The 17,019-nt window shown below is 40.2% G+C and overlaps 1 protein-coding gene across 1 annotated transcript in view; it reads left to right on the plus strand.

The window, feature by feature from the left end:
* Positions 1–3,584: 3,584 nt before the first annotated feature.
* UIMC1 (ubiquitin interaction motif containing 1) overlaps positions 3,585–17,019 on the plus strand; it is a 76,964-nt gene continuing 63,529 nt past the window's right edge. Inside the window, exons 1-2 of the mRNA XM_081091012.1 lie at positions 3,585–3,871; positions 7,822–7,976. Of these exons, the coding sequence (XP_080947138.1) occupies positions 7,830–7,976 (147 nt within the window). The 5' untranslated portion in view covers positions 3,585–3,871; positions 7,822–7,829. The remainder of the gene's footprint in view (positions 3,872–7,821; positions 7,977–17,019) is intronic.

The raw sequence follows: 17,019 nt of genomic DNA on the forward strand, positions 1-17,019 counted from the left end.
CAGAACCTAGAAGTGGTTTACTCGAGGTCACTACTAGTAAGTTAGTGATAGAGGGAAAGCCATCTCCGTGATTAGATACCTTTTGAGTTCCAACTGTTAGCCCCCAGCCCAGACCTCCCCTTAAACTCCTTTCCTGTCAAACTCGTAATTGTGTCGGAGCCACCATCTCTGGCCAAGGTTACCGCTGTGGGGTTCTCTGGTCCCTTCCTTTGCTCTTCAGGTATTCTAAGCACAGCGGCCCCAGTGATCCTCTTGAAACAAGCCATATCACGACACCCAGGCTCTCCAATTCTCCAACACTTTTTTTTTTTTTAATCCTCACCCGAGGATATTTTTCCATTGATTTTTAGGGAGAGTGGAAGAGAGAGACGGAAAGACAGAGAGAAATACTGATGTGAAACACATCAGTTGGTTGCCTCCTGCATGAGCCCCAACCAGGGCTTGGTCCGGGAAGGAGCCTGCAACCAAGGTACTTGCCCCTGACTGGAATCGAACCCGGGACCCTTTGGTCTGCAGGCCAACGCTCTATCCACTGAGCCAAACCGACTAGGGCTCTCCCAACACCTTTTTATCTCTTCAAAAAGCTAAAAACATCCGGCTGGTCTTGGTGCCTCACTTCCAGGAAGCCTCTCCGTAAGTTTCAGTTTCTAGGTCTTTTATTTTTTACTAGAGGCTTGATGCACAAAATTTGTGGGGGGTGGGGGTGGGGGGTGGGGGAGGAAGGTTCTCCTTGCCCAGCCTGCACCCTCTTGCAGTCCGGGAGCCCTTGGGGGATGTCTGACCCAGGGAGCAAGCCTAAGCCGGCTGTCAGACATCCTTAGTGCTGCCGTGGAGGCGGGAGAGGCTCCTGCCACCCGCGCTGTGCTTGCCATCCATGAGCCCAGCTTCTGGCTGAGCAGCACTCACCCTGTGGGAGTGCACTTACCACCAGGGGCAGCTCCTGTGCTGAGCGTCTGCCCCCTGATGGTCAGTGCATGTAATAGCGACCAGTTGTTTTGTTCCGTCGATTTGCATATTAGCCTTTTATGTCTGCGGGATCCCACCAAAACCGGCTCTCCAGGGGTCCTGGATTGTGAGAGGGTGCAGGCCAGGCTTAGGGACCCCACTGGTGCACGATTGGGGCTGGGGAGGGATGCAGGAGGTTGACTAGCTGGGGAGGGACTGTGGGAGGGCTCCAGGTGTCTGGCCCATCTCGCACAGTCCCAATCAGCCAGACCCCAGCAGCAAGCTAGCCTACTGGTTGGAGCATCTGCCCCCTGGTGGTCAGTGCACATCATAGGGAGTGGTTGAGTGGCTTTAGCATATCATTACCATATTATGCTTTGGTTGAACGGATGACTGGACACTTAGCATATTAAGCTTTTATTATATAGGATTTTTATTGATTTCAGAGAGGAAGGGAGAGAGAGAAAAACATTAATGATGAGAGAGAATCATTGATTGGCTGCCTCCCACATGTCCTACATTGGAGATCGAACTGCAACCTGGGCACGTGCCCTGACTGGCAATTGAACGTGAACTCCTGTTATTCCAAAAACTCAAGCTTCCAGCAGAATTCCTGTAATGGTTAGCATATCTATGGCAGGAGTTATCTGCTTAAAGGCAATGGGAAAAATGCAAGCTAGAATTAAGATAGAGTCACAGAGATTGAGCATTTCACCCCATTACAAGTGGAGGTCATTTCAGAGCAGTGGTTCTGAACCTTGGCTGCACATTAGAATCACCTTGGAATCTTTTTAAAATCCTGATTTCTGGGCCTCATCCTCCAGAAATTCTGTTTCTTTGTTACTAATGTTGTGGCCCCACCCCATAACAAAGAAATAGAATTTCTACTATATAATGGGTGATTGAAAGTCCCAGGAGCTGAGGAATCAAGCAGAAGAAATGAACTGGAGTTACAAGAGGCAGATGAAAAAGTGCTTTAGCTGGATTTGGGAGGATCACTTGGAGGTAGGTGACTTGATTAAAGGTTACAAAAAAGTACTGAGACGAATGTATTGTTCCACTACCCAAGTGTTAACACTTTGCTATGTTTATTTTTAGGTTTCTTCTTTTTTTAAAAAGAAATCGTTGAGGCAGGATAGTAAGAAGCTAGGAAAATTCCTTGGCAAGTGGAATGGGGAAACTGAGACAGCTGAACAAAATGGCTGAGCAATTTACCCCCAGCTACAGGTCATCTCCCTAGAGATAACATCTAGGACTAAGTTGTATTTCAACACCAGGCCCAGAAAAGCAGCAAAACCAGGTGGGCATCGCCAGGATCAGCTGTAGTGACTAATGACCCCCCTGGTGCCAACCAACCAGGAGACCACGAGCCTGAAAGGGTACACCTGGAAAAGCTGATGAATATTCTGTTGAGATCCTTCCTTAAGACTGCTCCTAAACTCCCAGCCTTTAAAAAACCTCAACACGAAGGTCCCAAAATGAATGAGTTCCCCCTCCCTGGAGCATACCCCTGTCTTTCTCTCCCCACTCTTCTTCCCCCACAAGGGTGCATCTCCTAAACTCCAGGGGTCCCCATGAGCCTTGCAAGCAGGGGAGCAATGGGCAGCAGCAGCTCCTCCCAGGCTAAACCCCTGAACCTGTCTCCAAAGCCCCTTTTCTCTGACTTCCCAGCGAGCTAAAGCAGCTCCACCTAGGCTCATTTCTTTCTTATAGTATTTCCAGAGAGCCAAAGCAGCCCCACCTATGCTCTCCTGTTGCTTTTTCTGTCATAAGCCTTGTTTCACGGTCCTCAGCTTTAATAAACATACTCTCAAAATCACCTGGATTAATGTTATGAAATTTTTTTTGCACGAATTCAAGGACCCACTAAGGGCCAGGTCCCCTTTCCTGTAACATCATGACAGATCTGAAGTCCTGTTTATCCCCTCTCTCCATCCATCCTGGCTTCCACCCTTCCCCGTCTCCTGCCCTCATAACATACATAATCACATTGTGTGTCCATCTATTCATGTAGTTCATTTTCTATACACAGGTTTTCCATAATCAGGATATACTGTTATTCTATGTACTTTTAAAAGTATGTATATTTTAGTGTAATTTGTTGGCATGTCGCCATTTCAGTAACTCATGCTGTGAGCTATCAAATGTTGCTACTTATTAGTTTCATTGTAATATTTTATCTTGGAAACATACCACATCATCCATGTCGTATTGGACATTTCTGTTATTTTTATTTATCTTTTTAGAAGGGAGCAGGCTTGAATATAAGCATGTCTTTTTGTGTACACACCTGTAGCAGTTTCTGATTGTTTTAGACATGAAATTGCTGGGTCATGCACATTTTAAATTTCACCCCCCAAAAAGTAAACCTACTTAAAGATTATCATAAAAAATTTTTTTTTCACCGAAGTGGCTGTTCTGACGTTACACTTCACCTGACATCCCTAAGAGTTTCCCAGATTTCCCCCTCCCTGAAATGACCAGACTGTAACATCTACCCGGAGTTTTCAAGCGGTCACGTGAGCAGATAATTTCCGTGTAACTGGATTCACGCAAAGAGGCCGGAAGAGGTTTGATTGTCAGAGGGAACTTCGAAGGGTTAACGGGAGTGTTTTGCGGGCTCGGTGCTACCCTGGTTTCCTGCAAAGGGAGGAGGTAACAGCGGACCAGCACCGGCGGGAGCTCGGCAGGGCCGACGGCTGGGTGCACCCGGTGGCGCCCCCCCCCCCCGCAGTTGGTACGTCCTGGCGGTGGCTTCCCCCGCGCGGTGCTCGTTGGTTTCGTCACCGGACGCCCGCGTGTCGGCCGGGCAGTGCCCAACTTCGCGCGCACCTCCGCTCGCCCGCCCCCAGCTCCTGACGCGGTGCGGACGCTCGTGACCCCCGCACCGGGAGGAGGGGCTCGGCCCCGCCGCGAGGGCCGGTCGGTGAGTACCTGCCGCCTCCGCACGATCCAGTCCGCCCCCTTCCCGCCGCCTCTCCCGCACGGGGTCCGCGGCCCGCTCCTCCCGCGGCGGCGCCTCTGACAAACGGGTAGGGCCCGCTCGACGCGCCGTCGGGCCGGTCGGGACACCGGAGATGGCCCTTTGGGACGCCGGCAGGCGCCTCCCCACGCGGGGTGGGCCCTTCGGCCGCCTGTGGGCTTCCGCCCCGGGGCCGGGCCCGCCCCCTCACCCCGGGGGTGCGGCCTGCGTCCTCCACGGCGTCCCCTTCGCATTTCTTGCTCCCCGCCCGCCCGCCCGCCCGCCTCCCGGAGGCGTCGTCCTCGCGCGGAAGCCGGAGGCGGCAGCGTCCCGCCCCTCCCGGAGCCGGGGTAACGGCCGCCGCCTCGTCCCTCCTGCTTTGTCGGGGAGCGAGCCTTGCATTCACTGTTTTGCCAGGAAAACTAAGATTTCCCTTGGACATCCTTGTCATTTACCAGGCCCCTTGCAGCGGAACTGTTGCCTCTCTCTGTGCGAGGACAGGCAGCGCCTCCATCCTTTTCCACAAGCGCGTTTAGTTCATCTTCGCGGAACCGGCAGCTTACAGAGGAGAGCCGGCTGGAGTCCGGCGGCTGGACTCCGTGCCCGTAGCAGCCAGTGGGTCTTCCTGAGGCGTCGGTGACACCCAGGAGGGGGGGAGCTTTGTGCGCCCGTCTAATTTCTTCCCGGCAGGGAGGAGGCATTGCTGTGCCATTCAGTCAGAGAGGGTCTGTTGGGAATCAGACACATGGGGCTTCAGTGCGCAGCATAGTCAGTTACCAAGTTAACAACTGCTTGGTTTTGAATAAGTTTCCCAACGTGTAAAATAGTGATAAAAACAGCTTATAAAAATCAATAAAAGCATGTTTAATAATAATAATGACAGAAAACTCTACCTGGTGAAGGAAGTAGACATAAAAGTTCAGAAAGCACAGAGTCCCAAACAAGATGAAACCAAAGAGGCCCACACCAAGACACATCATAGTAAAAATGCAGAAGGTTAAAGACGAGAGGATCTTAAAAGCAGCAAGAGAGAAGCAGTTAACTAGCTACTACTGTCAGCTGATTTCTCAACAGACACTTTGCAGGCCAGAAGGGAGTGGCCAAAAATATTCAAAGTGATGAGTAGCAAGGACCTACAACCAAGACTACCCAGCAAAGCTACCGTTTATTGGGGGGTCACTAATTGGGGGTCAGATAAAGAGCTTCCCAGGCAAGAATAAGCTAAAGGAGTTCATCACCACCAAACCAGTATTACATGAACTAGTGAAGGGTATTCTTTAAGAAGAGGAAGAAGTAGAGAAAAAAGATAAAAAATATGAATAATAAAATGGCAATAAATACGTAAATATCAACAATTGAATCTAAAAATCAAAATAAGCAATCTAATGAACAAAATAAACTGGTGAATAAAGTAGAATCAGGCATGGAAACATGGAACAGACATGAATCTCAGAGGAAAGGGGGTGGGGGAGTGGGAAGAGATTAGCCAAAGATCTTACCTATGGACACAGGAGGGTGGTGAAGACCTGGGGCAGGGTGGGAACCAGGTGGAGGAGGGTGATGGGGGGGGGGGAGAGAAAGGTGGACATTTGTAATACTCTCAACAATAAAAATTAAAAATCCTTACCTGAGGATCCTTTTATTGATTTTAGAGAGAGGAAGGTGGAGAGAGAGAGAGAGAAAAACATCGATGAGAGAAACAGTGATCCCAAATGGGCCCCAACCGGGGATTGAACCGTGACCTAGGTATGTGCCCTGACCTGGAACCAAACTAGCAACCTTTTGGTGTACAGGATGACGCTCCAACCTACTTGACTGCACCACTTGGCCAGGGCTCAATTTCTTGATATAATGGTTTGAAGCACAAAGTTTGTTGTTTTTTAAAATATATATTTTAGCCAAAACCGGTTTGGCTCAGTGGATAGAGCCTCGGCTTGCGGACTGAAAGGTCCCAGGTTCGATTCCGGTCAGGAGCATGTGCCTGGGTTGCGGGCACATCCCCAGTGGGGGATGTGCAGGAGGCAGCTGATCGATGTTTCTCTCATTGATGTTTCTAGCTCTCTGTCTCCCTCCCTTCCTCTCTGTAAAAAAAATCAATAAAATATATTTAAAAAAATATATATATATTTTAAATTAATTTCAGAGAGGAAGGGGGGGAGAGAGAGAGAGAAACATCAGTGATGAGGGAGAATCATTGATTGGCTGCCTCCTGAATGCCCCATACTGGGGATTGATCCCACAACCCAGGCACATGTGTCCTGACCTGGTTCATAGGTTGACGCTCAACTACTGAGCCACATTGGCCCTGCAAGGTTTTTGATTTAAACAAATCCCAGTTTCTTTATTTTTGTTGTTGCTTATGCTTTTGATGTCATAATTAACAAACCATTTCCTATTCAAGATCTCAAAAATTTATGCTTCTGTTTCTCTTAAGAACCTAATTCCATTTCTTGCAATTTTTTGTATATGATAGGTAGAGGTCCTGTTTCATTCTTTTGTATATGGATATCTACATTTGTTGAAAAGACTATACTTTCTCCATTCAAATATTTTGGCATCCTTGTTGGAAATTGACAATCTGTGGGTGTTTTCTGGATTCTCAGTTCTGTACCACCGATTTTTGTCTATCCTTGTGTCAGTGTGCCAGTGTCTTGTTAACTAGCTTTGTGGTAAGATTTTTAAAAAAAATATTTTTTAAAATTGATTTTAGAGAGAAAGGGAGAGGGAGAGAGAGAAACATTAATGATGAGAGAGAGTCATTGATTGGCTGCTTCTTGCACACCCCCTACTGGGGATCGAGCCCACAACCCGGCCCGTGCCCTTGACTGGAATTGAACCCGGGACCCTTCAGTCCATAGGCTGACACTCTATTCACTGAGCCAAACCAGCTAGGGCTGTGGTAAATTTTGAAATTGAGATGTGGTTCCTTAAAATTATTTCACTTTTTTCAAGATTGTTTTGCCTATTCTGGGACCCTCTGTTTCCGTGTGAATTTTAGGATCAGCTTGTCTATTTCCCCAAAAAAGTCAACAGGGATTTTAAAGTTTCCATTTGCAAATCTTCTACTTCCTTCATTAAATTTATTCCTAAGCTGTTAGAACTTGAATTTTTCAAATTTCATTTTTGGATTGTTCATTGCTAGTGTTTTTTGTATATTGGCCTTGTATTGTATAATCTTGCTGAACTTGTTCATTATAGTATTTTGTGGATTTTTAAAAATTATAAGATTATGTCCTTTACAGCTTGGGTGTGTTTTATTTCTTCTTGCATAATTGATCTGCCTAGAATTTTCAGTATAAAGTTCAATAGAAAGGATGAAAACAGACATTCTTGTGTTATTCCTATCTTAAGGAGAAAGCATTCAGTCTTTTATCTTTAAGTATGATATTACTGTTGGTTTTTTTTGAGATATATTTTTATCAGGTTGAGGCACTGATATTAAAAATCTTTTTAGATAAATTATAATATTCAGTCAAGAAAACCAGTGATCTAAGTGAATGTTTAAGGAACTAGGATAATTTGTTGTATTATTCCTATTAAAATTTCATTAAAGAGTAGTGGAAAAGGTTAGATACCCAGTTTTACTCCTATTAGATGAGCATATTTTTCTTTTATATGATTAAATTACAAATAGCATCTAGAAAACATACTTTTAAAAATATGTATATTTTTTTTGATTTCAGAGAGGATGGGAGAGGAAGAGATAGAAACATCAATGATGACAGAGAATCATTGATCAGCTGCCTTCTGCACACCCCCTACTGGGTATGGAGTCCACATCCTGGGCATGTGCCCTTGACCAGAATTGAACCCGGGACCCTTCAGTCCACAGGCCGACACTCTGTCCACTGAGCCATACCAGCTAGGGCTAGAAAACTTATACTTTGAATGAATTATTTGTCCGTGTATTTCAGACAGAAGGATGCCACGGAGAAAGAAAAAAGTTAAAGAAGCGTCTGAAGCTCAGAACTTGGAGAAGAAAGATGCAGAAACTTCCAGTCCTGTCAATGTGAGGAGGAAGCGTAAACTGGAGGATGCATTCATTGTGATATCTGATAGTGATGGAGAGGTTAGTATTTTGAAGTGTGAAGCTCTAGGTCTCAAACTAGGCCTTCTTACCCAAGACTGGTTTGTGTTGTGACTAAACCTTAATGCCAGCTTGCCAGACCTTGCAATTTTTACTCCGTTTCATTTTGATTATCTGTTATTTGAGTTCTTGCAGTAGACTCTGAACTTGCTTCTGTGCCTTCAGCTTTTTCTCTCTACATTTCACTTAGCTTACTCCAACTTTAAGATTTCAGATTTTATATTTTTGTACTTGATTGCTTAAAAATTTGTGACTGTAATACCTATAAGATCAGTTTAGAACTTTAATATGGTTTACTCTATCAGAACCTTTACAGTCTAGTCTTACTTATATTCTTACCAGCCGTTCATTTCTTGTCCCCTTGCTAAGACTATTATCACTATTAAAATTTTCCCTATTTGATGGTCAAAAAGTTAAATATTTTTAATCAGAAAGATTGAGAATTTTTTTCTAACTCTATTGGATATATATTTTTAAAATTTCCTCATAGTACAGTTTTTAATTAGGGTTTTGTCAAATAGTTATTTTTTTTCTTTTTAAATACATTTTATTGATTTTTTACAGAGGAAGGGAGAGAGACAGAGAGTTAGAAACATCAATGAGAGAGAAACATCGACCAGCTGCCTCCTGCACATCTCCCACTGGGGATGTGCCCGCAACCCAGGTACATGCCCTTGACCGGAATTGAACCTGGGACCCTTCAGTCTGCAGGCCAACGCTCTATCCACTGAGCCAAACCGGTTTTGGCAATAGTTATTTTTTAAAGATGTAAAAGTATAAAGAAGAAAACAAAGCAACCCATCAATTCTACCACACACAGATATCAAATTTCTAAAAAGTTACATAATGCTAAATCAAAACAGAATAAAAACTGTTTGAAAACAAAACAGTATAGAAAGTTATGAAATGAAGATGTATACCTTAGTCAGTGTATGTTTCTTGTGTTCTTCCAGGAAAAAAAAAAACTTCATGCATATGCCATCAATAAAAACTTTTATAGAATAGAAATCATGCTACACAGATTGTTTTGCTTTTTCCACTTAACATTTCTTGGAGATCTTTCTGTAATAGCACGTATAGCTCTATCTCATTAAAATTTTTAAAAATTGTCAGATATGTCACACATGTAGGAGAGTGGCATAAAATGTAAATGCATAGTTAAAAAAATAATCTGAGCACCTGTATTCACCATCTTAGAAGCCCTCTTGATTTAGTGTGACCCTCCCCAGTTGCATCCCTTTTCACCCTTGTAAAGGTAACCACTGTATTTGTTTTATCTTTCCATGCTTTCCCTTACGATTCTACCATATTTATATTTATGTCTAAACAGTATACATATACATGTTGCAAAACTGAGTCTTAGTGGTTAGGCACTTCTGCCAACATTTTTCTATAATCTACCTTTTCCCAAAGATTTGAAATTTTATCTTTATTATAAATTAAAATCTTGCCTATACATTTTTTTTTTTTTAGATTTAAAAATTTTGTTCCATTGATCTGTCACATATTTTTGGAATAATTGTTCAGTCATTATTTTGGGTTATTTAGGTAGGCACTTGTATCTGCTAATAATGACCATTTTCTTTCTTCCTTTCTAGTACTTACAGCTAATTTTTTTGTTTCATTGCATTGACTATAGCCTCCAAAATAATGTTAATTGTTATCAGTGATAGAGTACATCTTTGTTTTGAATTTAATTGTGGAACTATTCTGATGTTTTGTTATTTATTTCTTATTTCTATATTTATTATAGAAATATCCTTTAATTGCTTATTTTCTATTAGTATTTTTAGGAATGGATGTTTAATCAAATGCCTTTTCATTATTTAGCAAGATGATGGCATAGTTTTCCTCCTTTAATCAATTAATATATAGTTCATTAATAATACATTGTCTAATGTTGGAACATTTTTGCATTTCTGGAGAAAAAATTTTACTTAGTCATGATGTATTACATTAACATAATATAGAATTTACTTTTTCATATCATTTATGAGTTTTGCATTTGTATTCCTAGTGGCATTGAGTTTTATATAATTGTCTTTTTTTTTTTAACTATATCAGATATTAGTTTCAGATTTCTGCTATAATATAGAAAGGAAGCTTTTTATTGTTTTTTATGATAATAAAGGAATGATCTGTTCTTTAAGATTTACTAGTACTTGCTCATAAAACTGTCCTACCAACTAATTTTTAATATACTCTTCATGTTCTTTTCTTGTCTTGGTATTTTTGTGGATTTTTTAAAGACTTTTTTGTTTTGTTTTAGAATGTAAATGAATAAATGGTATAGTCATCCAGGAATACACTTATTTGGTCTTGAAAGTTGAAAATTGAATTAATTATTTGATACTTCTTTTACTCTTTGTACTACTGACAGTGCTAATTCCAATTTGTTCTTCAGTTTAGATATTAATTCCTTTGGGAATCCTTGAAGATTTTGCAAGACTGGGTCAATTGGCCATCTGTTGTGCTTCCATAGAACCTATGCTTACTTCTGTAGTATTAGTGGTTACACTGTTTTGAAATTGCCATTGTGCTTTTCTGCCTTCATCACTGGTCCATGATTTCCTAGAGGGCAGGAATTCTTTATCTGTAACATTTAACATTTATCTGTAACACTTAACAATATGCTTGGCCTATACCAGTAGGCATTCTCAAAAAATATCTGTATCAGGTTTTTCTTGTTGGTGCTGTTTTATTTGAATATTTCTTTAAGAAAATGTTCTAGTTCCTGTTCAAAAGAAGCCAGGAACTATCTTGTTGTTTTTAAACATAAAGATAATGGCACAAAGCCAACATCACTGGGGCGTCATCATAGCTTGCTTTTGCTGAGTAGTTACTTGCTCTGATCAATTTCATTCTTACTCTCATCAAGGTTCTAATTTAAGAGATCAAAGATGAGCTTTTGAAAACCTTGCCATTGTGTTTGAATTGCCATTTACTAACTATGTGAGCTTTCTGGACTTTTTATTATATATAAGACTAGTAATACTCTATAGGATTGTTGTGAGGACTATGAATAAAGTAAGTAAAATTTTCTAGAGTGGTACTTCAGTAAATGATAACTGACATTGTAAATGTTCAGGATGGCAGGAGAGTAAAGCTAACTGACTTATGTTGATAACCCTATTGTCTTCTTCTCTTACATTTTTCTCATGTTAACAAAATAACAACACTAAAAAATCCAAAGGAAAAGAAAAGAATATTTGGAGTTTTATGGTTGGATAGAGCTAGTTTTTCCTGACCTTACACTTACTGAGTCTCACTTTTCTCATCTATGAAATGGAGGTAGTGATATTCTTCACACAGGAATTTTGAGAGGAATTAAGTGAGGTAACGTATGTAGAGGGCTTGGCACATAATGATATGCAATATATGGTAACTATACTATTATTACTCTTATTTTAAAAAGCTTCTATTTTGTGACAAAAATGTGTATTAATTACTAGCTAATATTTAAAAATTTTTTAAAAATTGATTTCAGACAAGAAGGGTGAGGGGGATAGAGACAGAGAGAGAGAGAGAAAAAAACGCATCAATGATGAGAGCGAATCATCGATTGGCTGCCTCCTGCATGCCCCCTACTGGGGATCAAAGCCCCACAACTCAGGCATGTGCCCTGACTGGGAATTGAACTGTGACCTCCTGGTTCATAGGTTGATGGTCATTCATTGAGCTACATCAGTTGGACACCAGCTAATCTTTTAACATTTATACAATGTCTCTAGATGAAAAGTACTTCTTAATATAGTATGGTAATAAAATAAGAAATTCACTCATCTCAAACCATTCCTCTCTAAAGCTTGTAGACTTACATTATAAGAAGCACATTTATATAAGAGACCACAAAAAGTCTACTGTGTCATAAAATCACTTCTTTGATACTAGTTGGAGCATCTACCTGACTGCCTGAAAGAAGATGCCCACAAGGGTCAGTAACCAGCTGGATTTTGTCAGTGCCAAAACAGTCTGTGGGACCAGTTGATGAATTGGACTTGTTTATTCTTGTTTTTTTCAATCTTCAATTCCCCATTTTCAAGATTCTCAGTTGTCACTTTGAAGTGTTTCAATTGGATAAATGTCTTTGGTTTCCAGGAAATAGGAAGATGCACTCCTGTACTTACAACCCCTTCTTGCCCCCCTCACCCTCTTTTAGAGAATAGTTTCTTGAATCTTACAGCATTTGTTTTGCTTTTAGTATCTGTTTACCCTTTTAAGAATGTTAACTAAATTCGGGTATGTGCACTTCAAATTAAAATCAGCTGTACTATACCCAGAAGCATTTTTCTCCAGTCCTTTGCTTAGGCACTGCTGCAATGTTTTTTGCATAAAAAGAGAGCTTATTCAATGAATATGTCCTATATCTTAGCAGATTCTTTTATAGATATTAACATTAAATATTTTAATCTAAAGTTAATGTGGTAATACTTGAAATTGTTCACTTTTTGTAGATTAAAAAGTTGCAGAAACAAAAGTTGCAGAAACAGTGAGCATTCATTTTGTAGTTCAGAATTCTCCACAGAATTTTTTCCTTTAATCTTATATCTCAGCAAGTAATAACAGTTGTTTATGATCCATTTACATATCACACAATGAAGAAAATATTATTGAATTGAGTGCATTAGCCTTAGTCTTTATGTAATTTATAATTTCTACTATGCACAGTAGCTTGGCTGGTATTTTTCAGTAATGGAATGTTGATTAACATTCTGGCACAAGTTCCTTAATCTCGGAAATTTTCCTGTTGTTACTCCTGGCTTCATAAAAAAGTAAAAGTTTAACCCTTTATGGTTTTAAACAGTTCAGAACTTAATGTTTGTCAAAAATAAAGCTGAAAGAATTTTTCTATCATCAAGCTCATCACACATTTCCTAAAAGTACTGCTGAGTTGCCAATATCTGTGCACTCATGGGGTTGCAATGAAAATATGTTGCTAGCTTTATTTATTAATTGGTCTTCCATATCATGATCTGCCTTCTGAATATATTAAGCTGTGTTGCCATTGGAATATGGTACTTGAGCTGCCTCAGACTCACCCATTATTTCCAAATAGACAACTTTGCCATCTTTAACTAATTTCTTTCTATATAGTTTTTTTGTCTTAGTAAATATAGTATTTATAAGAAATCCATAAAGTACTAATGTTTATATATGAAGTATTAAGCATCTGTGTGAGCTTATTAATTTAATACTCAGATTTTAAAATTTATTTTCAACTTTGTTTTCTATATAAATGTTTAAGTTTTCATAGTTTTTTAGTTAGTATGTATTTAGAAATAAGACACTCTGATTGTTATATACACCATCAATTGTGGGTTCAAAACTGAACTCAATATGTGAAGGATTATACTTCTGAGTAAAACTAGAAGTAAACCTTTGCCCTTTATGTCTTCACAATTACTTGGATCATTATTATTATTTTTTTTTACTGCTACTGCTATTTCAGAAAGATTTGTTTTTTTCTTGATGACAAAAGTCCAGTGAAGCTTGTTTGAAATCTATAAATTAGGATTTAAAATAAATAATATAAAGTTTACTTTTTTTGTTTAGCTAGTAGTATTAAAGTATAACTTTAAAAATGGGCTTGATTAAAAATATAGTTAATATAAATTATAAATAAATCTATTTTTTCTCAGATATTTATAGACTTTGAATTTTAATAAATAACTAACTTTAAAACAGCACATATTATTATAACTTGGTGTTTTTGCAAATGACTAGTCTGCAGCTTTCACTGTGTAAATTCTCTTTTTTTTTTTTTTTTTTAAATATATTTTATTGATTTTTTACAGAGAGGAAGGGAGAGAGATAGAGAGTTAGAAACATCGATGAGAGCGAAACATCGATCAGCCGCCTCCTGCACATCTCCCAACTGGGGATATGCCCGCAACCCAGGTACATGCCCTTGACCGGAATCGAACCGGGGACCCTTCAGTCCGCAGGCTGACGCTCTATCCACTGAGCCAAACCGGTTTTGGCCTGTGTAAATTCTCTTATCCTGCATGGATGTTGTAGCAATGTCAGATTGCTGTAAAAGTTTCTAATGCTTATTCTCAATTTCTGTGCTTATTTTGTTGCAGACTAGCAACAATCAGTGTGCTAATTTTCATCTATAGATCATACTTTGAGTAGCATTGATTGAGGTTGTTTACAGTCTTTTACAATGACAAAACTTTCCACTGTGAACATAATTATTCACAAAGAGGTTAAATATCTGTAGAATAAATTCCAGAAGTATATTGCTGTACAAAGAGTGTGTTGTATATTTATGATTTTAGAGGTTATTTCGAATTTGTTCTCTAAACTAGAATATTGCATCCATTATATCCCATCAGTGGTATGAGAGTACCTGTATCCCCACAGTAAGAGTTTTATAAACATTTTAATTTTCACCTAGTATTGGTAAAAGAAATATAGTATCTATATAATTGTTTTGATTTGCATTTCCAAAGTGAAATTGAGCATCTTCTCATATACTTACTAGAGGCCCAGTGCATGAAATTCATGCAGGGGGTGTGTGTGTGTCCCTCAGCCCAACCTGCACCCTCTCCAATCTGGGACCCCTAGAGGGGTGTCCGACTGTCCGTTTAGGCCCGATCCTGGTGGGCCTACCTCATGTTCCAGGACTGTTTGCTCCCAACCACTCACCTGCCTGCCTGCCTGGTTGCCCCTAACCTCTTCTGCCTGCCAGCCTGATCACCCCCCTAACCACTCCCCTGCCAGCCTGATTACCCCCTAACCACTCCCCTGCCAGCCTGATTGATGCCTAACTGCTCCCCTGCTGGCCCAGTTGCCCCCAACTGCCCTCCCCTGCAGGCCTGATCGCCCCCAACTTCCCTCCCCTGCTGGCCTGATTGCCCACAACTGCGTTCCCCTGAAGGCCTGATTGCCCACAACTGCCCTCCCCTGCTGGCCATTTTTTGTCCACATGGGGATGGCCATCTTTGACCACATGGGCGTGGCCATCGTGTGTGTTGGAGTGACAGTCAATTTGCATATTACTCTTTATTATATAGGATGAGTCCCTTGTGTATGTTTTTCTAGGAAGTGTCTTAACATGTCTTTTCCTATGGGAAGAGGCTAAATATTGTTTTGTTAATTGATTTGTAAGAGGTCTTTATATGTAGTCATGCACCACTTAAAATCACATTCTGAGAAACACATTGTAGGAGATCTCATTCTGTGAATATCAGAGAGTGTACTCACACAAACCTAGATTTACACAAACCTAATCTTACACACCTTAGGCTATATGGTATAGCCCCGTGGTTGGCAAACTGCGGCTCGTGAGCCACATGTGGCTCTTTGGCCCCTTGAGTGTGGCTCTTCCTAAGCCTTAGGAGTACCCTAATTAAGTTAATAACAATGTACCTACCTATGTAGTTTAAGTTTAAAAAATTTGGCTCTCAAAAGAAATTTCAGCCGAAACCGGTTTGGCTCAGTGGATAGAGCGTCGGCTTGCAGACTGAAAGGTCCCAGGTTCGATTCCGGTCAAGGGCATGTACCTGGGTTGCGGGCACATCCCCAGTGGGAGGTGTGCAGGAGGCAGCTGATCGATGTTTCTCTCTCATCGATGTTTCTAACTCTCTATCTCTCTCCCTTCCTCTCTGTAAAAAATCAATAAAATATATATAAAAACAAAACAACAAAAAAAGAAATTTCAATCGTTGTACTGTTGATATTTGGCTCTGTTGCCTAATGAGTTTGCCGACCACTGGTATAGCCTATTGTTCGTGGGCTACAAACTTGTACAGCATGTTACTATATAAAACAGCACAAGATTAATCAAGAACAAGAGAAAATGATGCAATCAAGATATATGGTAAGCACAAGATGTATGAGGTTACTGCTGGTGTAACATGGCATACTGTTTTACAGCAAACTTTTTTGGTAAGTAGAAGGAATATACTCTAAAATAACAACAAAAATTATAGTAAATACATAAACCAGTAACAGAGTCATTTATTACCATTATCAAGTATTATGTACTATATACAACTAGTGGCCCGGTGCACAGATTCATGCACATTGAAAGGAAATTAATTAGAAGAAATATTTTAGTATCGCTATTCACCCTTTCTCTATAATAGAAGTGTCAGGTTGGTCACTTAGCCTTTTAGATGCACCAGCGAGAGCTTTATATGTATCGTGCATATGCGAGTTAATGTTTATTTTTAAATTGCCAGTGCACATCATATGTACAGGTCAGATGGACGTACGGTTGGTAACTTAGCCTTTTATATATGTAGATAGAAGGTAGTATGTACTATGCTTTTATATGACTGGCAGCAGTGTAGATTTGTTTACACCAGCATCATCAAAACATGTAATATGTTGTGTATGATGTTGCATTGGCTATGATGTCACTCAGTGATAGGAATTTTTCAGCTCCATTATAATCTTATGAGACCACTGTAATATATGCAGTATGTTGTTGAGTGAAATGAGTATGCAATGTATGACTATAAAAGGAAAATTAGCCCTTTGTCTGACAAATGTGTTGCATACTTTCTCCAAGTTGTTCTCTTGCTTTTTGACGTACTGATTAAAAAAATTTGCACTGAGTTAAAACATTATTTTTTAAACTTTTTGTTTTGTTTTGTTTTGTTACTCCTCATCCAAGGATATTCTTTCTATTGATTTTTAAAGAGAGAGGGAGGGAGGGGCAGAGAGAGAGAGAAACATTGATGTGAGAGAAACATATGGATTGGTTGTCTTTTGCATAGGCATAATCGGGGGATTGAACCTGCAACCCAGCTATGTGACCTTGGTTGGGAATTGAACCCACAACCTATTGGTGCGTGGGCCGATGCTCTAGCCATTGAGCAATACCAGCCAGGGTGATTTTTAAACTTCCAAGCCTTTTCTGAACTTGGGTAGCATGCTTACTACTATTTTGCAGATAGTCCACTTTTTACATGAGCATGTGTATGACAGATAATGTCAGTATGTTAAATGTTTTTTATTTTTGTGATATTTATTGGTTCTAGATCTACATTTTTTTTGGTACTGTAAAGGATCT

This window comes from Myotis nattereri, assembly GCF_964212035.1.
Source record: "Myotis nattereri genome assembly, chromosome: 5".
In the NCBI taxonomy this organism is placed as follows: Eukaryota; Metazoa; Chordata; class Mammalia; order Chiroptera; family Vespertilionidae; genus Myotis; species Myotis nattereri.